Source organism: Emiliania huxleyi (genome assembly GCF_000372725.1).
Source record: "Emiliania huxleyi CCMP1516 chromosome Unknown EMIHUscaffold_147, whole genome shotgun sequence".
Lineage (NCBI taxonomy): Eukaryota > Haptophyta > Isochrysidales > Noelaerhabdaceae > Emiliania > Emiliania huxleyi.
The window spans coordinates 204,396-227,583 of NW_005201123.1; the positions used below are offsets into that span (position 1 = coordinate 204,396).

The 23,188-nt window shown below is 65.9% G+C and overlaps 2 protein-coding genes across 2 annotated transcripts; both read left to right on the plus strand.

The window, feature by feature from the left end:
- Positions 1-11,477: 11,477 nt before the first annotated feature.
- EMIHUDRAFT_228431 (hypothetical protein) lies at positions 11,478-12,692 on the plus strand (the record flags this gene model as incomplete). Its single annotated transcript, XM_005787030.1, has 1 exon — positions 11,478-12,692. The coding sequence occupies one exon, from the start codon at positions 11,478-11,480 to the stop codon at positions 12,690-12,692; it is 1,215 nt and encodes a 404-aa protein (XP_005787087.1).
- Positions 12,693-15,774: 3,082 nt separating this feature from the next.
- On the plus strand, positions 15,775-21,031 carry EMIHUDRAFT_111199 (hypothetical protein; the record flags this gene model as incomplete). Its single annotated transcript, XM_005787031.1, has 11 exons — positions 15,775-16,378; positions 16,503-16,531; positions 16,586-17,053; positions 17,699-18,611; positions 18,641-18,711; positions 18,759-19,328; positions 19,418-19,541; positions 19,650-20,038; positions 20,122-20,271; positions 20,355-20,452; positions 20,527-21,031. The coding sequence occupies 11 exons, from the start codon at positions 15,775-15,777 to the stop codon at positions 21,029-21,031; spliced, it is 3,921 nt and encodes a 1,306-aa protein (XP_005787088.1).
- Positions 21,032-23,188: the final 2,157 nt, after the last annotated feature.

Sequence of the window (23,188 nt, forward strand, 5' to 3'; positions counted from 1 at the left end):
CAACGTGAAATCTCTACAACAAACTCTACACCATATACCATATTACCCGGCGAAGGAGGCACGGTCGCTCTCCGACATGAGGCGCGTTGCACTTGCCAGTGCTGCCCTGGCCTTCTGTCTGCCCGCCCAATGGGTGGCAGATGCCTCTGCTGCTGTGGCATGCCTCGCGGCTGCGACTGGCCGGCGCCTCGGCGCGTCAGCTCGGCTTGGCGCAGCGATCGTGGCCAGCGCAACTCGCCTGGACTCAACGCTCAGCCAGGAGCTCCCGCACGCGCTTGCGCGAGTCATGGCGCATGCAACGCGCAGTAATGCTCGCCTCGCCTCGCGCAAATGCGACCGTCCTCGCAGCCGACAGTCCACCGCCTGCTAAAGAAGCACAGCGACGAATGCGGCACCGGCGAGTGCTCGTTCTCTGGACGAGGATCGAGGTGCACGCTCGCGTCCGGGTAAGCTGAAACGAGAAATTTGCGCGCCCGGGTAATCTCAAAGAGAAAAGTTAGCCGCCGGGTAATCTGGACGAGAAATTTGGCCGACCGGGTAATCTGAGATGAGAAAAGTTAGCGGCCGGGTAAGCTGAAACGTGAATTGTGGGAGACTGGGTAAACTGGTTTCTCAGTTTTTTGATGAAATTGCTGCTGAGCAGGAAAATATCTGAAAATATCGTTGCCGGGTAATCTGGACGAGAAATTTGGCCGACCGGGTAATCTGACATGACAAATTTTAGCGACCGGGTAAGCTGAAACACGAATTGTGGGAGACTGGGTAAACTGGTTTGACGGAAATCGCGCTAAGCAGGAAAATATCGTTGGCCGGGTAATCTGCGAGGCGAATCTCAAAAACCGGATAATCTGAAATGTATCCAAGAACGAGTGCGAGTTAGAAATGTTCGGATTTTTGTTCATTTCTATGGAAAAGAATTTCCCCAAGGTGCCGTTGTGTTCCCCTTGTGTTCGTGCGTCGCCATCTCCCCTGGAGATCTCCGGGCCGGCACGGACCCCCGGGGCCGACACCCCGTGCGTCCGGACGGCCCGTTTTGGGACGCTCTCAGAAACTGCTGCTAACGAAACCGGAAAACCAATCAAACCTTCATCAAACGCTCTCGTCCACAAAAGGTTACGTAAGATGCCCAAGTTTCTCACCGAGATATGCCCCGGTGTGAAGATCCGCGATGTTGTGCCGAGTCGGAGCCCGGCGGGCCGAGGTAGTTGGACCCTGACGGCCGATGTCGCCAAACTCGGCCCACTTCGGTTCCCAGTGCTCCCTACCTGCTCCCTGATGCTCAGGGAGAAGGGAGGCACCCATAGCCTTCATAGGCTGAAGGGTGGCTCCAGGGAGTGTCGACTCGTTATACTGACGCTGTGTATGTACCCCCCCCCCCCCACGGACGCATGGGGTGTCGGCCCCGGCCGGGGGTCCGTGCCGGCCCGGAGCTGGAGATGCCTCATGCCTGCTGTTTCCAAGAAAGATGGCCGCATCGATCGGGCGTGAGTCGGGGGGGTGTCGGGGCACGACGAGGGTTGCTTCGGCTGGCGCTCGGAGGCCACCAGGCGGCCCCATTTGATGTCCGGGAGGTGCCTTTCGGACGCCTCCCGGACAGCTAACGTGCAGAGCATCGAATAGACGCCTTGCCCGAAAAACGCTAAGTGTTCATGAAAAATCAAGTGTGACATGTATGCCGTCCGCCCCCCTCCCGCGAACATCGCTCGCCGTCGTCGTGGCCATCGGGCTCGCCCTGAGCTGCACCGCCTCCATCGGCCCGCGCGCTGCGCCCGAGGAGGCCACCAAAGGCCGGAGGCGCCCTAGGCGCAGCTTCCAGCTACGCAGCGCTGGGGGGCAGCAGCATCCGTCGAGGCTCGAGCCGGTGGCGCACGCCTTTGCCCCGTGCCTGCGAGCCCCCGTGCCCTTCTCGCCAAAGGCGCGCGACATTGACCTCGAGCAGCTGCTCCGCGCTTGCGATGGCGCGCTCTCATCTTTCCCATGCCCGTCCGTGCCAGCCGCCCACCCGCCCCGGTATCGCGCAGATTTCCTCGCCCTGCAGCTCGCGATGGGCGGTGCAATGGCGGCACCGGCGCGTTATTTCGAGGCGAACTTGCGCGCGGTGCGCACGGCGCGCGACGCTCACCGGCGCGGCCGGTGGGCTGGCCCCGTGACCATGCGGGCGCTGCTCGAGGCGGAAGCCGCGTCTGGGGCGCACGGGAGGGGGGGGCTGCTCAAGGACCCGAGCGCCGCCATGGGGCTGCTCTGGATCCGCCGCTCGATTGCTTTCAACGCGGCGCTCTTCCCCAGCCACCTCGTCTCTGGCCAACTCCACCACCTTCCGATTGACACCGCGCAACCTCCTCCCCCGCGAAGCCGGTCCGCACAGCTCGCCTCCGCTGTGTAGGCGCTCTTCGCCTCCGTCGCCGCGAGCGCGAAGCGGGACGCGGCAGCGCCTCGCCGCGCCTGCCTCGCGGCATACGCCAAGGAGCTCGAGCCGTACCATGGATGGACGCTGCGGCGCGTCTATCGCCTCGGCGCGGCACTCGGCGCGCCGCCACAGGCCCCCGGCACACCGTGAGACGGGGGTGTCGACCCGCAGGCCTCCCGCGCGGCATGCTGCCGCGGCAGGCTTTTCTCGCGCGGCTCGCCGCCAGCGAGAGCGACGCGGACGTCCAGGCGGCGGTAGAGGACATGCGCGCGCTAGTCGCGGTGCCAAATGGACGCCCGTTCGCACTGCTCAATGGCGGCACCCCGGCCACGCGTCCTGTCTGTGCGCGTAGGTGTGGACGCCGCTGCTGCGCGAGTGGCGCAGAACGTTTGTGGAGCTGGACCTCGAGGATTCTCGTCGCGTTTAGGGGGGCGGGGGGGGGGGGGGCGGTGACTGGACCGTGACCCGCTGTATGGCCGTAAAGCCGGGGTGTGGACCCTGAGTTGACCAGGGGTTGTGCGCCGCGCTGGGCCCTCCTGCTCGGCTCCAGCCAGTAGACAAGTCTTGTCATCAACAGAGGAGAAGGATCTGACCTCCGGGGCCGATGTGACCAAGCGCTGGTAGCGTGGTTTAAGGGGGGTTTTCCCCCCCCCTCGGGGGGGGTTTTTTGGCCCCCCCCCCCCCGGGGGGGGCCCCCCAGGGGCCCCCCCCCCCCCCCCCCGGCCCCCCGACTTCGGCCGGCGGCTGCGCGCTGCGCCTCTCGGCGCCCCCCGCCGACTCTCCCGCTCCGATGGTTTGCCCGCTGAATCTCGCCCTTACCGGGACCGCGCGTGGGCTCGCTTTCGTCTGAGAACGAGCTGCTCACGTGCGGGCTCCTCGACGCGGCCCCCTTCTCCTCCACGGCTGGACTACAGCTGGCTATCGACAGCCTTAATCTGTCGCCAGCGGCATTGGAGGTGAAGGAGCCCGATCTCCTCCCGGTGGGGGGCCTCGCCGCCGCGGCCGCGCTGGCGGGGGATGCTGCTCATGCGCAGCGCGGGGCGACTCGCCGAGCCAGCGCCGCGGCGCCTGCGGCGAGGCCGGCGGCGGCTGCTCGCGCGGCCCTCGCGCCATGCCTCGCCCCGCTGGCTTGCACCCCGCTTTCCGCCCTGGAGGTTGAGGGGGACGCGCCGTGGACCGTGGTCGCCTACATCTCCGGCATGCTCGGCCCCTGCCTTCGTGCCTTGGGGTCGCAGGTGCAGCTCGGCGCCCACCTTCTCGCCAGCGGCTGCATCTCCCCCGAGTGCTGACCCGCAACTGCTGGCGAGCTACTTTAAGGACTACGTGCTCGCGCTGGAGGGCGCGCTGCCCCCTTCGCTCTGCGCCCCCTACGCTTGTGGGCCGCAGTGGTTGGAGGAGGCGCGCGATGCGGCGACCTACTTGCGCGACGACGCTGGCCGCCGCAGATGGGAGTCTCATGATGTAGCATTAAGCGAGAGGGGGCTCCATAACTACTCGGAGGCTGCGTCTTCGCGCTCTTCACGCGTGCGGTGGGGTCTTTTGTTCCGCCGCCGGCCCGCTGGTGCTGCTCGCGCCGCGCACGCTCCTCCTCCAGCTTCGCCATCTCACGTTGTGCCTGCTCCGCCATCTCACGTTGTGTCTGCAGCAACCATGGTTATGCCCTTCTGTCCGAGGAGGCCACCGGCCAAAAGCGCATGTCTTGAAGCATAAAGGTCCGATACTGGAAGCCCATATAGGCACCTTACACTCCCCCGCAGTATCGCACCTCTTGAGCGACACTACGTTTCCGCAGCTGGGGATTCTGCGGGTACCCCTCTTTGTACCCGTGCTGGCCGGATTCCTCCTCCGAACAAATCAAGTTCGATCGGCCCCACAGTCTCGAACTGGCAGCCACTATCTCACCGGAGGTACCATGTCCGAGGAGGCCACCGGCCAAAAGCGCATGTCTTGAAGGTCCGATACTGGCACACACATACATAGGGAGAGAGAAAGTACGTACATAGGCAGCTTACACCTTCATTCACACACCCCCAGCCCGTTGTCCAACTCCTATGTTTGTGTCACATGCAATGGCGGCGAGTTTGCTCGTTGCCTTTGGTGCAGCTGGCGGTGGGCAGGCGGCCGTAAGCGCGCTGGGCCGACCGACCGGAGAATCAGCCCCCCTCTCGCCACACCGCTTGATCATCCACCGCCACATCAACGTCACAATCAGGCCGGTGGCGCACGCAGCAATGGCACTCGAGACTGCCAGCCAGGATCAAGCCGCCACCGCCAGTCCTCGCTTCTCTCCAGACGATGCCCTAGCTCAACGCAATGGCAGCTGCCGCTTCGAGGCCGGCGTTGACTACGACAGGGGCGGGGGAGGCCGGGCGCACGCCACAGGGGTGGCGTCAAAGGAGGCTTGCTGCGCCCTCTGCTCCGAAAGGCCGAGCTGCGGAGTCGCGACGTACTTGGCTGCCTCCCAGCAGTGCTGGTTCAAGCCGGTGGGTGCGACCAGGCGTCCATCAAAAAGCGGTTCTGGCGTCGTCTCGTGTGTCCTCTGGGCATTAGAGGCAAACGGTGATGACTCCACTCGTGTAATCCCCGATGACCGCAAGGACGCAGAGATGAACAAAGAGAAGGAGAGCTTTGCGTCTTCAGCCGGCGCCGCACTCTCGCCACGTTCGACGCCAGCAGTGATCGACGTCACGCCAAAGCCGCTGGCGCTGGCCGTCATCAGCAATGGCGGAGCAAACGGCGTCGGGAACGGCACCGGCCCCCAAATTCCGTCGACAAATGAGCCGCCGCTGCTGTCGAGCGCATGGCTGAGTACGCGGCATGCTGTAGTCCTCGACAAGCATCGCGCTCTGAATCAGACGAGGCACTTCAGCTTTGTACACATTTCGAAGGCGGGTGGCGCTACATTCATCGAGTGGGCATGCCATCATCGTGAGATATTTCCGCGGTTTTATCCTACGCAACCGGTGGGCGCAGAGCACGGCTTCCTCTTCGACCGAAGAAAAAGGCCGCAATCGCAGCGACTGGTGTTACTGCGGTCTCCTCGGGCGCACCTACTCTCCATGTTCAAGGAATGCCGCTACGATGCCTGGGGTAGGAAGCTGATAAATCAGAGCAAGAGCTACATCCCGCATAGTGGCTCTCACCAGCATGACTTCGAGCAGTGGGTGGACTACTACATGCACCCACTGGGTAAGCGTTGGCAGGGATGCTACGAGCCTTGGAACTATCAGGCGCGCGCCATGACATCAGGCCAAGAGTGTCCCCACTCCGTCTCCTTGCACGACGCGGACTACGAGCCGAGCTTCGACGCGGCTATGGCCTCATACTTAGAAGCTGACTGGGTTGGACTGACAGACTTTTACGACGAGTCGCTGTGTCTAATGCTGAGCCGGCTACAATCGGCTAGAGCGGCGGCCCTCTTTTCGACTACTTGTGGCTGTGACAACAAGGCATCCGTGCTGGATGTGAAAGTGGTCACCCACGGAGACGTCGATTCGACGGCCGTCGACGTTCACCCCACCCTCGCCGTCAAGATGGACCGCCTCACAGCAGTGGACAAGGCCTTGTTCTCGGTGGCGCTGCGCGGCTTCTTTCGCGAGATCACGGATTTGGAGGCCCGCGTCGCCCGCCGCATCATGTGTCCGGATGTGCTTCAAAGGATGGAGCCGAAGCTGCTCTATATTACGAGCGTGACCGCACTGTACAATGCGTCACGCAGGTGATTGTGGGTTGCGTGAGGAAGCAGAGATCCGGACACATGAGACACACTGAGGGGTGGCCCGTCTACCGTCTACCGGTAGACTGGGGTAGACGGGGGTAGACGGTAGACCGTTTGGTTGACGAGTCTACCACGAGTCTACCGCAGTCTACCGGTAGACCGTAATGAACCTACGACACCAGTCTACCGGTAGACTTGGTAGACCGCGGTAAAGGCGGTCTACTCCTTTTTCAGCCGCCGAACGGTAGACCGCGCAACTGCCGCCCCGGCCAGTTGAATACGTATGCAGCCTCCAGTTCTCCACTCTGGCGCCAGTTTGGCAGACGAGCGCCGGCAGATGCCCTCGCGGCCTGCCGGCGAACGTCCGTCCGGCGAGAACGCGCGCCATAATGGACGTGTGGCTGTCTGGCGAAAACTCGCTCTCGAGAGCCGCGAGAGGGCGGCGCTCTGCAGTGAGCGGTGCCGCCCGATGAGTGTGTAAAGACGTTCATTATATTATGATATAAGGGTTTACTGCCACCAGCGGAAGTGCCTCCTCCTTAGCATGCCGCTCTCGGCGCAGAAGCAGCCGATGCGCGGGCGCGCGGAGCTCGATGCCTCGACCTCGGCGGAGCTCGATGCCTCGACCTCGACGTCGGCCGATGCGCACGAAGCGCAGCGCCAGGCCCAAGCCGACGCCATCTCACACAAGCTCAAGGCTTCTCGCGCTGCCGCGGCGAAGCGCAAGGCCTCCGCGATGACCGGCGAGGAGAAGGCGGCTGCCGACCGGCGCAACGCGGTCAAGCGCAACGAGGCCAAGCGTGCGAAGCGAGCTGCCGCCAAACAACAAGCAGACGCAGCACCAGCGCAGCCAGTGGCATCGCCGTCAGCGGCGACAGTCAGTGCCTCAGTCGCCGAGGCGTCGGTCGAAAGCGAGGACGGCAGCGAGGACGATGACGTCGGCGAGCCCGACCTCGATGAGCTCAACGACATGCTCGAGGCGGACGGCCAGGACGCGATTGACATTGACGAGTACGATGCGTTCCGCGACTGGTGCGACGGGCGACTTGAGATGGCACAGAGTCGTACAACGACTGGATGAACGATCACGAAGGCGGCGAGCGCTTCCACGCCGAGCGCAAGATAGACGACTTCTTTAGCAGCGGTCGCTTCTGCGAGGATGCTCAGCCCGCCCAGCAGGTGCGCGCTGCAGCTAGCGCGCCACCGCCGCCGCCGCCACCTGCTGGCTCTCCTGTCGCTACCCAGGAGCCAGAAGACTGGCTCGCGCTCCACCCTCTTGCCAACTACAGCAGCCAGCTCGGCGATTGGCAACCATCCGGCGGCGACCACAACGCGTGGGGCTCGCTTCCGGAGCCCGACGATGAAGAGCCAGCCGAGCAGCAAGCTGCGCAGGCAACTGATGAGCCAACCAATGAGCCGTCAGCGCTGAAGCCTGCCCATGTGCCGACCTCTCGCGCCATGTTCTTTCACTGCGGCAGCTTCACGACTGAGGAGCCGGAGTCAGTCCCACCAGCCGAGCCACGGCCGCTGCCGAGCGCCCGCGCCGCCTTCTATCACCCGAGCAGCTTCACCGCCGAGCAACGCCTCAACGCTCATACCGCGAGCATGCCTCCCGGCGAGGCGGCGCACCATCGCGCCCTCGCGCCCGCCGAGGTACGCGGTGCTGACGGCCGTGTGGTCACGATGGCCTTCGATCCCGAAGGCGAGGTCGCGTACTACCATGAGCCACACGAGGCGGGGCGGCCCAACTGACTACCAAATCATCTGCCGAGCTCAACGTCTCTACCTGTGGCGCGGACCGACGCAACTGCGGAGGTGTTAATCGCTGTCGCCAACAGCCAGGCGGAGGGCAACCTCGTTAGGAGGCTAGAGATCTCCCTTCCACCGAAGGGAGGATCGCCCTGCCACGGTTACGCGAGCGACGCCAGCTTGCGAGACGTTCAAATCGAGCATTCGGGCCGCGCGACCTATGGAGACCCAGTCAGAGGCAAGGTAGCGTGGGCGCTGCCCAAGCGGATCGCCGGCAACTAGTGCCGCCCGCGCCTGGCGCGACCGCCTTCAAGCGCGGGCGGCCCGTGACTTTGCTCCATCAAACGGGACAAGGCAAAACACAGTTGCACAGATACATGCCGGCGGCGCGACTCCCCCCCGCAGATCGCCCTCAGTGGGGGAGACCGCGACACCGGTGACGGAGCGCAGTTGGGAGTGTCCTTGGCTCACGCCAGGGCGCTCGTTGCTCCTCCGTCTCTTTGTATCTTCCATACTGCAGTTATCAGAAGACGTATGGTTCTTGCACTTGTGCAAGATTGGGCGTCTTCTGCAGCAGTCCCTTTGATGGGAGGCCCCAGGGTGGGGGCCGCCTCGAACCCCTGGCCAGGGATTCGAGCGGAGGGTGCCCCGGATTCATCTATCCATAGGGCCCCGGTACATTCATTAGAACTGATCACTTTGCGCAGCAACCGTCGGCCGCCGCTTTTTAGCTGGACGGCAGTACGCTGCGCCGTCGCTCTGTCGTGCACGCTCTCGTGCTTCGTTGTGACCCACCCTGTCCCACCCGTGTGTGATCAGTGTCTACGGAGGGAGTGTCTTTGGCTCACGCCAGGGCGCTCGTTGCTCCTCCGTCTCTTTGTATCTTCCATACTGCAGTTATACGAGCGTCATCTTGTAGTGAACAGGCCGAGTTCGCGGTTTGAGCGCCCAGCGCAGACCGACCGACCGCAGGGGGGGTTCGGTCGACGGCCGCGGAAGACCGCAGACCGGAGGGGGGGTCCGGTCGGTCGGAGCGCAGACCGAGGGGGGGATCGGTCGGGTTGGCTCGAGGGTCACAACACACCGCACACGCTCGCCGCAGCTGTGAATAAATTAGTATCTCGAAATAAGAGACCAAGCGCCCTCTCCCCGTCTAATCACTCCTCGTCGTCCGAGTGGCTGAGCTCGAGACCGAGACGCTCAGGATTGGGTCGGAACACGAGCTTGTCCATGTCCACACTCTGGTCGTCGTCGTCCATACGATTAATTATAGCTTCGCCGGCGACACACTGTACCCGTTGACGAGCCGCTTGAGCGCGGCCAGAGCTTGTACAAAGCGACGGCAAGCAGGACCAGGCCTGCGACTGCCTAGATGCTCCACATAGATGTGTGGGGTCGGGCTTGCTTGCTCGGGCCTCGGCGAAGAAGTCTCCTTGGCGCTTGGCTGCGTAACTAGTTTTCATAGTGAAAACCGGCGATTTCGAAGCGCCCGTGGCGGTTCGCGAGAAGGAGGGAGAGAGAGCGTTTGAGGGGGCTCTCACGGCAAGGACACCGACCGAGGGGGGGGTCGGTCGTCACACCTCCCGCCGCCGAGAGAGCGACCGACCGGAGGGGGGGTCCGGTCCACCTCGGGGGCAGACCACCGACCGGCGGGGGGGTCCCCACGAACTAGGGGGGGTGGGTACAAAATGACGCTCGTATTATCAGAAGACTGCCGGGTTGGCGTCCACACTGACCACACAAAAGCCGTGCTTGGCGAGCTGAACTGTCCGACCCCAGCTCACCAGCCAGCTCACACAGCTCGCCGCCGCGGCCAGGGCGCCTCCTGCGCCGCCCCGCGGCCCGCTCCGCGCGGTTCGGCCGCGGCCGAGGCCACGGCGGCCCTCCCCCACCACCCGCCCACTCGACCGACCGACGAGCCTCACCCGCGAGCGCTCCCACCGCTCCACCACCCTCGCACGAACTTCGGACGGCGGCGGCGGGTGTGAGTGACGGTGGCACTCCGGTGCACCCTTCTGCGCGTGCCGCCTCGTCTCTCGCGCCCGATCCCTTGGCGTGCGCGCGTCGCCGCCACCTCCGCCACGATTGGCTAGTGCCACTACTAGTGACGCCGAAATCGTCGAGTGTTCTTGAACGACCTCTCCGATTCCTCTCCAACTGTGCGAGGTCTACAATCTCCGGACCCATCTCGTTCGACTGTGAGGTTTTGCTCTTGCTCGAGGTTTTGCTCTTGCTCTGGCTCTCGCTCTTGCGCATTACATTACTTCTCTCTGCGAGACCGCAGTGTTCTTGCACGCAGCCTTTGCCTTGCGAGCCGCCTCCGCAGGCACTGGTGCCTTGGCCGCCGTTGGTGGCGTTGGCTTGGCGGGCTTTGGCGCCGCTGATGACGTTTGCTTGGCGGACTTTGGCACCGTGGGCGCCACGGGCTTTGGCGCCGCTGATGGAAGTCCTTGTGATTCTTGATGGCGCGTACCAGTCCTTGTGATTCTTGATGGCAGCGAGCGCCCGCGGCCGCGGGTACGTGGATTTGCAAGTGCCATTGAGAATCGCGTCGGTAGCTGGAGGGACTCGGGCTCGGGGAGCGGGACGCTCTTGGGGTAAAACTCAGTCAGGTAGCCGCCGCGGACGGTGTGGTACTTGTTTTTGTCGGGGGCGGTGCGCTTCTCGCACACCTCCTTCCAGTCCGAGAGGGCGGACTCGTAGGTGGCGATAGCTGCGGCGATGGCGGGGTACTTGGACGCACCTCCCTCGTCGAGGGCGAAGTCGGGGTTGTGGGCGACGAGGGTGCGCCAGTTCTTGAGGAGCGACATGGAGAAGTCGCTGTCGGCTCGCGTGAAGGCGGTGTCGATGTTGCACCCGCCCATCTCGGTCGGCAGCTGCGCCTGGAGCCACGCGAGGTCGCGGAGCGCCTGGTGCGAGGCGTCGGCGCGAGCAATGCCCTCAAAGGACTTGCGGATGCGGTTGTGCGCAAACTCGAGAGCCTCGCACGCGACATTGGGCGGCGTGATGCCGGCAATGTACTTGGTCTTTGCACAGGCAATCCGTTGGACGAGGTTGAGGCGGAGCTGCGAGGTGTTCGTGACGCAGTCAGTGTCGACGATCGTGTCGATGACGTCGTGTCGAGCGGCGCGAGCTTCTTCCTGAGGTGCGCGGTGAGCTCCTTTTTGCAGGCTTCAGGGTCGCCAAAGAAGGTGCCGACGGCCTTGAAGCAGTCCACTCGCCCCGTGGGTTTGCCCTCCTTGTCGCGGTGATTCTGTGTGAGCTCTGTGTCTTGATTTGCCAACAATACACCTAAAACAAATGTAGCGGCGGTCAGAGCGCAACGGACAGCGAGGACCTAGCGGGGGGGGGGGGGATCGCCCCCCCGCTGGCGCTGGTGAGGGCAACGACCACCCGGCCAGCCGGGCTCGGCACGCTGCGGACCGAGGCGACGACTCGGATCCCGACACAGACCAGGGGGGGGGTGGAGGCGGGGGGGGCGAGCTGTCGGGACAGGGGGCTAGCTCGGAGCCCCAAGACCCGGAGGCCGGGGATCCCGAAGAGGAGGCGAGCTCGCAGGATTTCCTGATCGAAGAGCCTGACTCGCAGGAGAGCTTCTCGAGCATGGACGTGGACGGGGTAGGGGAGGCAAGCTCGCAGGACACCCTGTCTGGGCAGCCCGACTCGCAAGGCAGCTTCTCGAGTATGGACCTGGACGAGGAGGGCGAGGCGGAGAGCGGCCCTGCGCCTGACGAGGCGGGCGAGACGAAGGAGGGCGACGGACAAAGTCGCGGCACAGGGGGTCCGGAAAGCGGCGGCGTCGACTACAAGGGGATCGAGCAGGTCTCGGGGCGCCACTTCCAGCACGTCGCCAACAACGCCCTGCAGCAAGACATGTTCGACGCCATCGTCAACGACCCGAAGGTACACCTGGCGACGCGAGCGCACTTCCGCTCGACGAAGCAACTCGGGGCAGGCGCGGTGCTCGGCATCGACGTCGTCCACAAGGACGTCGAGCTGAACGACAAGGCGTGGCTCCACGAGGCGCAGGGCTACCTCAACCACCCCAAGGGCGCCATCACCCTCGCCACGCGCTGCGTCGGCGTGGGCCCTAACTCGGTGTGCATCTACCACCGCACGAGGCTCCCGGGGTGCGTCCCGTGCGACATCGGCGAGGCGCGAGTGCCGCGCACGCTGTCGCTATTCGAGCACCTCAGCGGCACGCACTGGGACGGATGCAACTACGGCGGCTGGTTGGCCACGGGGCACGCATCCCTCAACACTCACGTCACGAACGTCGCACGCGCCTTCGGCGCCTCGGCAAAGGTCATGGAGGTGAGGCTCGGCTGCAGGGACCCGACGCGGGCGCACGATCCGGACACCAACCCGTACCAGCGGGGCGACGGCGTCTTCGGCAACTATGCAGAGTCGGCACGCGCCGTGGTGTACGACGGCACGTGCGTCACCGCGGTGCACCATGACAGGCTGCGCCCGCTGGCGAGCGGCAAGCGCCTAGCCACCGAATACGCCGAGGAGACGAAGCGGAAGGCCAAGGCAGCGGCGTGCGACGCCAAAAACTGCGACTTTATGACGTGGGCGGCGAGCACGCGCGGCGGCATCGGGCACGAGGCGGCGACGTGGTTCAACACCAACTTCGACATCAAGGCCGCTAAGGCGTCCTCCGACAGCGAACGATGGCGGGTCAGTAGCGAGCGCAAGCGCTTCCTGCAAGTGCACTCGACCATCGTCGCGAGGCGCAACGCCGCCATCTTCGACTACAACGCGTGGCCGAAGATGGGCGGCGAGATGCCGCGGGCGCCTCGAGAGCAGTACGAGTAGGGACGGGCGAAGGAGGAGGGGCGCTAACCACGGGCGACTACAAGTCGAAGGTTCGAGGACGACTACTCACCGCCTGGGTCGTTTGGGGCGCGCGGCTCCGTCGAGGACCGGGCGCGCCCCTTACCCGGCGCGGCGTAGGTCCCACTCTGACGTATAGAGGGGAGGCACGGACAACGGCCCAATTCATCCATTCCACTCATCTTCTGGTGCCTAGCCCCGTGCAGCGGCGGTCCGGCAGGCTGCCCCCAAGGCCCCCTGGGCCGCTGCGGGTTTTGGAGTTATGCTTTGGCACAGCTTCGGCGATGGCGGCCCCTCTCTGGGGCTTGCATAGGCGGGGAGTCTCCCCCGCTGGTCTCCTCATTCCCTTTTTTCTTTTTCTTTTGAGAGCAGGACGCCGGGTTTGTCTTGTATGTGCATGTCGGGCCTGGGTGTGTGTGAGGGGCAGAGGGGCGGGAGCGTGCGGGGCAGAGGCCCAACGTCGGGCGGCTTGTCGGGGTCCGGAGCATTCGAGGGGGGAACGAGGAGGGGAGAATGGGCGGTCGGCGACGAGTAGAGCGGCAGGCGCGTACGGGGTAGCCGTCACTTTCCCGCCTCACAAGGGCGGGGCTGTCCCGGAAAGTGAGAGACGCCGGGCAGCGTGGCGCATTACTGAACCCTCCCATACGTGCTCGTGCTCCTCCTTCGCTGTCCCATCTCCCCACCTCTTTCCCGCCTGGGCGGGGCGGTGGGCGGGCGCGCGGTGCGGCGTGGCGTGTGCGTGTGTGCGACTGCAACGAAGGACCGCTCGCAGAGGACCATTGGGTTTGTACTATTAACAACGCAGGCGCTCTCAAAAAAAAAAAGGCATTTTTTTGGTAAAATTACACTGTGAAAAAGACAGAAAAAGAGAGAAAAAACGCGCGCGCAGCGCGCGTAGGCGGCGCGCAGCGCCGCCGCAGGCGGCGGACAGCAGGTGCGCAAAATTAAACGCCATTTTCGGTTCCGCGGTTTTGGCACTAACTAACATCAAATGTCGGGATGATTGACTGATTCGACCACATGCCCGCCATGCGCAGGCCAGCGCCGCGCTGTGATACGCATAGAGACGACCCGACCTCTCTGAACTAAGCCAGATTACTGCGAACGAACGCCTAGCGCGGCGGGGAAGTCAACGGGGCAGGCCGGCGGCGGCCGGCCGCGCCCGAGGCGCGAGGGGGCGTAGACGGGTCACAAATTGCCCGGGACGGCTGGTCACTTGGTCTCTGACGTAGGCCACGCACATGCACATTAAGCGGTGACATGACCTGATTGTTAAAAGAGCCGGTCCGCGAAATTAAATGCCATTCTCCAGGTATCCATTTTAGCACTATCTTCGAAATCCCGGCCGGTACTGTTTTTAAGAATGAGTGAAAGAGGTTGTTGGTGTTGTCTCTGAACGGGCTCGGCTGCGCCTGGGTTCGGAGCTTCAACGCCGGCCATTGCGCCGAATAAAACGGCGGCAAGTGCCGGGCACAGGGGCTTCGGCGAGAGCGTCGATGCCTTGAGCTGCCCGCTAATTGCCAGGGGCTGCACCGCCGTGTACATCAAGAAGAACTTGCAGATGTGCAAACTGTGTGTATGCCGAATCGTGACGGCGGCGAGGGCGACACGGACGGAGCAGGCGACAAAGGCGAATCCGACGGCGGAGGCGGCGACGGCGACACGGACGGAGGCGGCGAAAGCGAGACCGATCCGTGTCGCCTTCGCCCTCCGTCCGTGTCGCCGTCGCCGCTGCCTTCCTCCGTTTCGCCATCCCCGCCGCCGATCTCACCTTTGCCGCCTCAATCCATGTCGCCGTCGCCGTCGCCGCCGTCGGTCTCGCTTTCGCCGCCTCTGTCCTTGTCGCCGTCGCCGCCGCCGCCGTTGGAATCGCTCTCCCCGCCGCCGCCGGTTGTGTCGACTTCGCCGCCTCCGTCTGTGTCGCCGTCGCCGCCTCCGTCCGTGTCGCCGTCGCCGCCTCCGTCCGTGTCGCCGTCGCCGCTGCCTTCCTCCGTCTCGCCCTCCCCGCAGCAAGCTCGCTTGCCGTCGCCGTCGCCGCCACAGATCCGAGGCGGCGACGGCGACACGGACGGCGGAGCGGCGACAGCGACACGGAAGAAGGCGACGCGTCGGCGAGACCGACGGCACGGCGGGGAGGGTGAGGCCGACGGCGGCAGCGGGGAGGAGTGCGGCGGCAACGGCAGCGGTGAGGGCGGCGGCGACGGCGGCGGAGAGAGCGGCGGCGACGGCGAGACCGACGGCGCGGCGGGGAGGGTGAGGCCGATCATGCTTGGCGGCAGCGGGGAGGAGTGCGGCGGCAACGGCAGCGGCGAGGGCGGCGGCGACGGCGGAGGAGAGAGCGGCGGAGAGGGCGGTGGAGAAGGCCGCGGGGAGGGTGGCGGAGAGGGCGGTGGAGGCGAGGGCGGCGGCGACGGCGGAGGAGAGCGCGGAGGCGACAGTGGCGGAGAGGGCGGCGAGGAGGGTGGCGAAATCGCAATAATTCACCTGCGGGAACCGGGACGGCGGGGAGGTGGCGGGACCGAATCGTACCGCGGGCCGCCGGGCAGCGGCCATACCCGCTCGGCGGAGGCAGGGCTCAGAATCGGTTTCAGGCCACAAGGCTGGTGAGTTGGGCGTGACCGTCATCTATAGAACGCGCCCGCTCGGAAGTCTCGGTCTGCGGAAGGTAACGACGATTCGGCTAGGCGTCTGCGGAGGCAAAGGGCGGGCTGGCGATCCGCTACGAGGCCTGTTTGTCGCGGTCGGACAGGCACCCGTCGCATCTGTGGACAGGTGTGACGACGGCAGTCACGAGTTTTCGGCGCAGCCGCGCACGGGGCCCCGCCGTCAGCGGCCACACAGGCAAGAGCGGCACAGCATGAGTCGGGGGGGTGTCGGGGCACGACGAGGGTTGCTTCGGCTGGCGCTCGGAGGCCACCAGGCGGCCCCATTTGATGTCCGGGAGGTGCCTCCCGGACGCCTCCCGGACAGCTAACGTGCAGAGCATCGAATAGACGCCTTGCCCAAAAAAAAGACAACAGCGTGAACACAGCCTCTGCGGCCACCAGCTGCTGCTGCACACCGTATGTCCTCCCGCGACATCGTCTCGCTCCTCGTCGCTCTGGAGCAGCTCGAGAGCATCAGCGCGTCGCCGGCTTCTCACTCCGAGGCGGTGTCCGAAGAGGTGGTTGCGCTGGCGGCTGAGCTTCGACAGGCGGTGCATGGGCAGGGCGTTCGCCTGCCGCCGTCGCTTGTGTCAGCCGATACGGCAAGCCGCATCGAGGAGATTCGGGTCACGCTGTCAGACCCCGCCACATCGCGCCGTAGCCTGGCCTGGGCGTCACTCTCAACAGCCCTCGCTTCCGCCGAGCGTGAGGCGCGAGCCTCATGGGCCGCTGCCGACATGCGGTCGGCTCACGCCGTCACGGAGGAGGCGGACCGACTGCGCGGCGTGGCGGACGCGCTTGCCACTGCGGTGCGCCAATGCGCCGGTGCGACTCGCGGACCTGAAGGCTTCGAGACGGGCGCGCGGGCGGCAATCTGCGGGCTCGGCTCACGGCCGGACCTGAACGGAGAGCGAGGGACGATACTCAGCTACTCGGCCGCCAAGGGGAGGTACGCCGTGATTCTCGCCTCGGGCGGGCCGCCGCTGCTGGTTCGGCCGTCCAATCTCCTCTCTCTGCGCTGGGGTCCGATGGCCTAGATGCTGAGTCGTCCATACCCCACCTTCCGGCGTGTCCCAGCTCACGCGTGGCCAGCTAAAGTCGCTGTATCATACGCCTCTTCGCTGCACCCCCGCCTCTGTCCTCATAGGCTCGTCGAGCGGCGGCTCCGATGAGCAGGTGCACAGATATCCTCCCTGATACCAATCCGAGACCCTTCCCAGCCCACGCTAGACCCAGCGTTTACCTCACCTTGCCTTCATCCAGGGCGACTTTGATTTTGAGCTTGCACTCGAGGATTTTGATGCGTGGCAGCGCCGGCGCGCGCGCGCTGCGGCGGCGAGGAAGCGGACGGCGGCGAAAAAGGCCGCAGTGCGAACCGCGCTCTCCGCCACGTTGCGCTTGCTGGGAGGAGGCGAGGGAGGAGATGACGGCGGAGGCAGAGCAGGCGGCGGCGGCCGAGGCGGCGCCTCCTCTGCTGCCGTTCGAGAGGGGCTGCTTGCCGATGCTGGGCGGGCTGCGTCGGCCGAGGACACGGCGCGCATGCCGGCACCCCAGACTGTGGCGGACGGTATTGGCGCGGACGCCGACGCTTGTGCCGGTGGCGGGATCCACGGTATCGTCAAGCTTTGCTTCCCGGACGGTGTGGCGGCTTCCACGGGGCGCGCGCTCGGCGAGGCTGTGTCGGAGTGCCTCGAGGCGGTCCGCTGTGAAAGGGCCGCCGAGTGGGGGGCGGGGGGGGGAGCGAGAGGCGGCGGCGAGCGGAGAGCGGGAGCATCGCGCTCTCCACTCGCCGGTCCACATGCGGCTGGCGACGCGGCGGCGGCAGAGGCCGGCGACGCGGCGGAGGCGGCGACGACAGATGCGGGCAGTGGGGGTGACTATCCTAATCCTCTCGCACGGCGCGGTCGGCTAGTCATCACATCTCTGATGGCGGAATAGGGGCGCCGTCCGGAGATGAGGTGGTGCAGCAGCTGCTCATTGCGTCCGCCGAGGCGTGCACGACGCTCTGGGCCGCCGCGCGCTCCCTCGACGAGTCGGTGCTCGCTTTGGGCTGTTGGCACGCGGCGCTCGCTAGTCGCAGATGCCACAAGAAGCACCCGAGACACTTCCGAGAGTAGATCCGCCACTCGTCGAACACGACCAGTGCGTGTGGCCCGCCCCCGGCTGCTTGCACGTTGCGTGCCGAGTCTGATCTCCTTGCCACTCACTGCCCCGCGGGCCACTAACTGACGCATGAGCGGCGAATAGCCGTTCGGAGGTGGGCTCTCGAACGGGTGGCCACGCCGAGGCTGAAGACGATGTGCCGCGGTCTTCACCGCCCGCTCTTACTCTCCCCCCTTGCAGGCGCGTGAGCTGCTCTCGAGCCTCGAGCAGCTGGAGCCGCCCGCGTCTTTGTTCGCCGCTGGGGCCGCTGGGGATGCCGCCCTTGCCGCCAGCCTCCTGCCTCCCGGCCTCTCACCCGAGGCCCGCCGCGTCGCGCAGCTGTACGAGCTGCTCTACGAACCGGCGGCGGTGGAGGAGGAGGCCGCTGCCGCTCGTAGTGGTGCGGCAGCAGAGGCCGGCGATGCGGCCGGCGATGCGGTTACGGGCAGCCGTGAGCGCTTGCGCGAGCGACAGGGTCGAATCAACGCTGAGGCAGGCGAGCTGAGCGAGCACGTCGCGGCGCGGGATGCGGCGCGGGAGGCCCACGTGGCGGCACTGAGGGAGGCTGAGGCACGACTCCTCGAGATGGCTGGGTGCGAGACGGCGACGTCTCTCGACGCTGCCGCGAGGAGCGCGGCGGAGGCGAGCGCCGCTGCGAACACTCTCCTCGCCGACGCGCGGGAGGCTGCAGGGGAGGGCCCGCGCGCGCTCGGGCAGGTTGAGCTGCCGGATGTGCCGCGCGGCGCCGATGCAGGCGACGGGGGCGGACGCCGAGCGCGGATCGGATCGCTCGCCCGCGGCTTGCGCGTGCAGGGCGACCAGGCTGCGCGGTTGGCAGCGGTGCGTCGCGCTTTTTGCACGTACGTCGCTGAGGCGGCCGAGGCGGCGCTGCTGAAGGCGACGCCGCTCCTCCCCGCCGCCACGCTCGTTGACCCGCAGGGATTGCTGCTCCACTACGATTACGACGCATCGCTGCCGGCGCAGCAGCTCCTCATCGCCGCGAGCGATGAGGCGGCAGCTCGGCGGGCGCGCGCGCAGCGGCTCTCCAATTTGCGCGCAGCGCTGACGCGGCTCACGGCGGAGAGGACCGAGGAGGAACTCGCTCTGCGGAACGGTTGCGGTGACTTGCCCTCCTCCCTCGAGGCGGCGCGGCTCGCTTGCAAGCGAGCACAGCGCCGCTTGGAGCCGGCGCCGCGCGGGCCGTGGCGCGAATGGTGCATATTGCGGCCGAAACCACGGCACGGCGGCCCGCTTCCAGTAGGCGCTGCTCGAGCTCAAGTACGCGCGGGAGGACGGTCTCGAGGGGCAGGATTTGGAGGCCGCCAAGGCTGCCGTGAAGGCAGCGACCGGCGCCGCGAGGGATGCGGATCGGCAGCTCTCGCAGGTCCACGCGTCTCTATGCGCGCGGCTCCCCCTCTTCCCAGAGCTGCACCGCCTGCTGCCGGACGCAGCGCCTCGCGAGCTGCTGCCGATTTTCCACCCGCAGCGCACGCTCAAGGTTTACTCGAATTTGCGCTCGCTCGGCACGGGCGCTGGCCGCCACGCCGTGCGCTACGCGGAGCTCGAGGACGGACGGCCGGTCGTGCTCAAGGAGTACGCGGTGGACGCGGAGGGGCGCCGCAACTGCTACAAGGAGGCGGCGCTGCTGCTTCGCCTCCGTCACCCCGCTGTCGTGCCGATCGAGGCGGTCTTCTGCGACGTGACGGACGCGCACACGACGGTGCATCTGCAGATGCCGTTCTACCGCAACGGCACGTTGCGCGAGTGGTGGAGGGCGTGCCCGCCCACCGCCGTGGAGGCGGCCTCCTTCGTGCAGGCGCTGTGCGCCGCGGTCGCCCACTTGCACGCGCATTCGGCGCTCGCGCCCGGCCGTCGCCGAGTTGCACAGGAGGGTCTCTTCACGCGTGCAGCTGTGAGCAGGTGTACCACTGCGACATCAAGCCGGACAACATCTTGGTGGACGACGCGGCGCGACCCCGCCTCGCGGATTTCGACGTGTCCCTCGACGCGACGAGCCGCGTCACCGAGACGCTCACGCTGCGCGGTACCGAGCGCTACCTCGCGCCGGAGCTACTCGCCGGAGGCGCCGCAAGCCAATAGACGCTGATTCACGTCCGGCTCATCGGAGGCCGCGCCGCCGTTGGATACGTAGGCGCGAGGCCCGGAGCACCGTCGGACGTCTACGCGCTCGGTGTCACGCTATCGGAGATGTTGCTTGGCCGCTCGCCGCACCTCTGCGGCCTCTTTGACGCGATGACGGCGCGCAGCGCCGCGGCGCGGCCCTCGGCGGCGGCGGCGCTCGTGCACCCGTGTTTTGAGCAGTTGGCGGCCGCCTCCGCCGCTGAGGGAGGCGGGGGTGGCAGGGCGAAGGAGGAGCGCACGTGCTGCCTCTGTTTGTGCGACGCGCCGCACGTGCATGCCGTGGGTGGCGGTTTGGAGTGCGCGGCCGGGCGCCACTTTGCGTGCGACGAGTGCCTCTCGCATCACGTGCACCACGCATCGGTCGACGATTTGCGCGAGCGGGCGCGCCGCGAGGGCCGCGTGCGGTGTCCAATGGCGCCGCTGCCATCTTTCACCGCCGCTCTGCACGTCGCCACGGCGCTTCACGCGCGGGTCGTTGACAGGCGCCGCACGGGTGCGACGCGGATTCGTACTTTGCCGACGCGGAGTTGGCACGACACCTCTCGGACGACGCGTTCGACGAGTACCTCTCGAGCCGCAGGCAGCTCGTCGAGCAGCGGTTGGCGACCGAGGCGGAGGAGCGATTGCGGCAGGTGCCCGTTCCCCACAGTCTCTGCCGTGCGTTCCCAGCCCCCTCTCTCCCACTCTCTGCCGTGTCGCACCACCGCATCCCAAGGTTGTCCAGCATGAGCTGTCCAACCTCGCGAGCCTCGACGCTTCCCAGCTCCGCGTGCGCAACGCCCGGCTGGAGATCGCCGAGCTGCTCTCGCTAAAGTGCCCCGGGTGCCGCCCCTCTATAGAGGGTACAGTGTGCCGCCGCTACGGTCGTGAGCCGGCGCTTTGAATAGGTGCCGCGCACCGTTTGCGCTGCAGTCGGATTTCGCTGAGTGCTATGCCCTCCAGTGCCCGCGCTGTCCCACAACGTTTTGCGCTTGGTGCCTCGGCGACGTGTCGGCCGCCGCCGACCCGCACGCGCACGTCATCGATTGCGAGCAGGCGCCGAGCGACATGCTCGGCCACGCGCTCTTTTTGCGCGATGATAATGGGGGACCGCACGTGCCGCCAAACCCCGCGCGCAAGTTCGAGCGGCACTGGCTCTTTCGCAAGGCGGTCGGCGTGCGGGAGGTTCTGCGGCGGCTGCCGCAGGCGGAAGTGGACATGCTCCCACGCGAGTTTGTGGACGTGGCCCGAATTGCGGCCACCGCCGAGGCGGGTGCAGCCTTGGAGCCGCCGCCGAGGCAGCCAGCGGTCGTACCACACGGCGCAGCCGCTGCCAATGGTATGGATTTCGAGGCGCCGTTCCCCCCTTGGGTGGAGCCGGCCATGCGGCAAGAGCAGCAGCAACAGCCCTGAGCGCGAGGGGGGAGCGGGATCTGACTCAGACTCTGAGTATCTGGGTCTGTGTAGAACCCAATGTACCTTGACCACATGAGAGTACACTGCCCCTCAAGACCTCCGTACTGCTGCGCGGGGGAGTGCAATCCTCGGAGTCTGGTCGCGCGGGGAGAGCCGCCGCGCACGGGCGTTGACGCGCGCGCACACCGCTCTTGCTCCGCTCGCCACCTCTCGCATAAGCTCCAAAGTCATGTATACTCCGCCACGCGCCGAAAGTGTGGAGCAAAAACTCAGCCTTGTCCCTTGAGTTCTCAGCGCCCTCACGGCCCGCCAATGGCAAACCCCGCCGACTCCCTCCATCGGTGTGGCGCCGCTCGATGCACGATGGTGCCGGGATGGGGAACCCTATTCCGTAGCGATTTCCCCTAGGGTTAACACAGAAAAAGCCGGGCCCCTTAGCTCCGGCTAGGGCTACGGGGCCTCCGAAGCCGACCACGAGGAAGGGCCGACTAAGGGTTGGCATACTGGGCTGGGTTTTTAGGCATTGTGGGGTTGGCACTCCCATCGACCCTAGGTACTCGAGTAGGAAAATGAAGGGAACACTTGACGGTCGCGGCCTTCCGACTCGCGCCTCCGCCTCACTGACTCTATTGTAGCCCTGGCCGGTGCGCGTGCTCAGTTGAAGTTCCGGAGTGAAAATTCGAACGCGTTCTCTCACGGTGACCAAAAAATGTCCACCTCAGAGGCACCTCCGGAGGCAGGCCGCCGCACGCCGGCGACACAGCTCCAGCTGTCGAACTGACCCGCAGCTCCTCTCAGAGCGGGAACTGTGACGAAAGTTGACTGAGGCGGTTGTCAGGAATCATCATACGGATCACATGGTGGCTCTCTCATGACGGGAGACCGCCCGACCACTCCTGGGTGGCACTGCCACCGGTGTCGCTCGACGTCCTGTCGACAGCGTGCCGACAGCGACACAGACCATGTGGGACGCGTCGAGTATCGACCTCTACTGCTTACCCAGCCTTCGAGTGTATCCTGGTTGTGGTCCCACACCCACTGGTGTCCATCTCAGAGACCGCAGGAGGTCATGAGGGTACCTAGGTACTAGAGTTGGCCCTTGAAGGGCCCCGCCCCAAATGAGTCGGTGTGGGCGGACTTATCGGCCCCCTACTTGGCTGGGTTCACACCCGCGAGGATGGTTGTGTTGTTGCCTCCCCGACTCGGACGGCCCGCCGCCTCACACCCGCGGGATATGGCCGAGTCCATCCACGGAGCCGCACGCTGCCGCTCCTTGGACGCAACGCTCCGACTTCTATAGAGAAACCCCCATCTGCACCAGCGTTTTAAAGTGGAATCGGAAAAATTCTTTTTCTACGTCAACCCGTCATGCGGCAGGTGGCTTGCTTTGGCTCGCTGCCACCGCGGTGGCTCACCAAGGACTTTTCAACGTGCGGCGTCATCACCACGCGGCGCGCAAGCCACGCCTCACCCGGGCAAAAGGAACGATCGCGAGCCGCCGCCGCCCGCCTCGCCGCGCCGCGCCGCGCCGCGCCTCGCCTCGCCTTGCAGCAGCGCACGCGCACACGCACCCGCGCGCCCGCGCTCGCTCCGCGAGAGCGAAGCAACCCTCCAAGCGAGTTTCGCGAGCCGGGAGCCAAAAGGTCCCAGCTCGAACCGCGAACCGGTTCGACCACCGCAGTGGCGGTTCTGCAAAGGCACTCAAGGGCAGTGCCTCATATAACGTGAAATAGTGCGAGCGCGCGAGATACTCACCCGACCCACCGTGCCCTCGCGAAGGAGATCTCGCGCCGCGCGCGCTCGCACACGCCGCCCGAGAGCACTCCCACCCCCGCCGCCCTCAAGCTCACAGGTTGAGTTGAGGAGAAGCAGCTGAGGGAGATCAAAGCGGGAGAAGGCGGCACGGCGGCGGCGGCGCGGCGCCCCCCCATCCCCACGCCTCCGGGTCGTGCGTACCGCCTTCGGGCGAGAGTGTCCCCCCAGCGTCTGCTCCCCAGCAGACGCTCCGGTAATCAGGCCGAGAGTACCAGGCAGGTGGGGAGAAGAGCCCAGGGAGGGGAGAGGAGAAGAGCCCAGGGAGGGGGGAGGAGAAGAGCCCAAGGCGGCCTCCCTCTCCCTCCCCTCCCACCGGGCCTCCCTCTCCCTCTCCTCCCA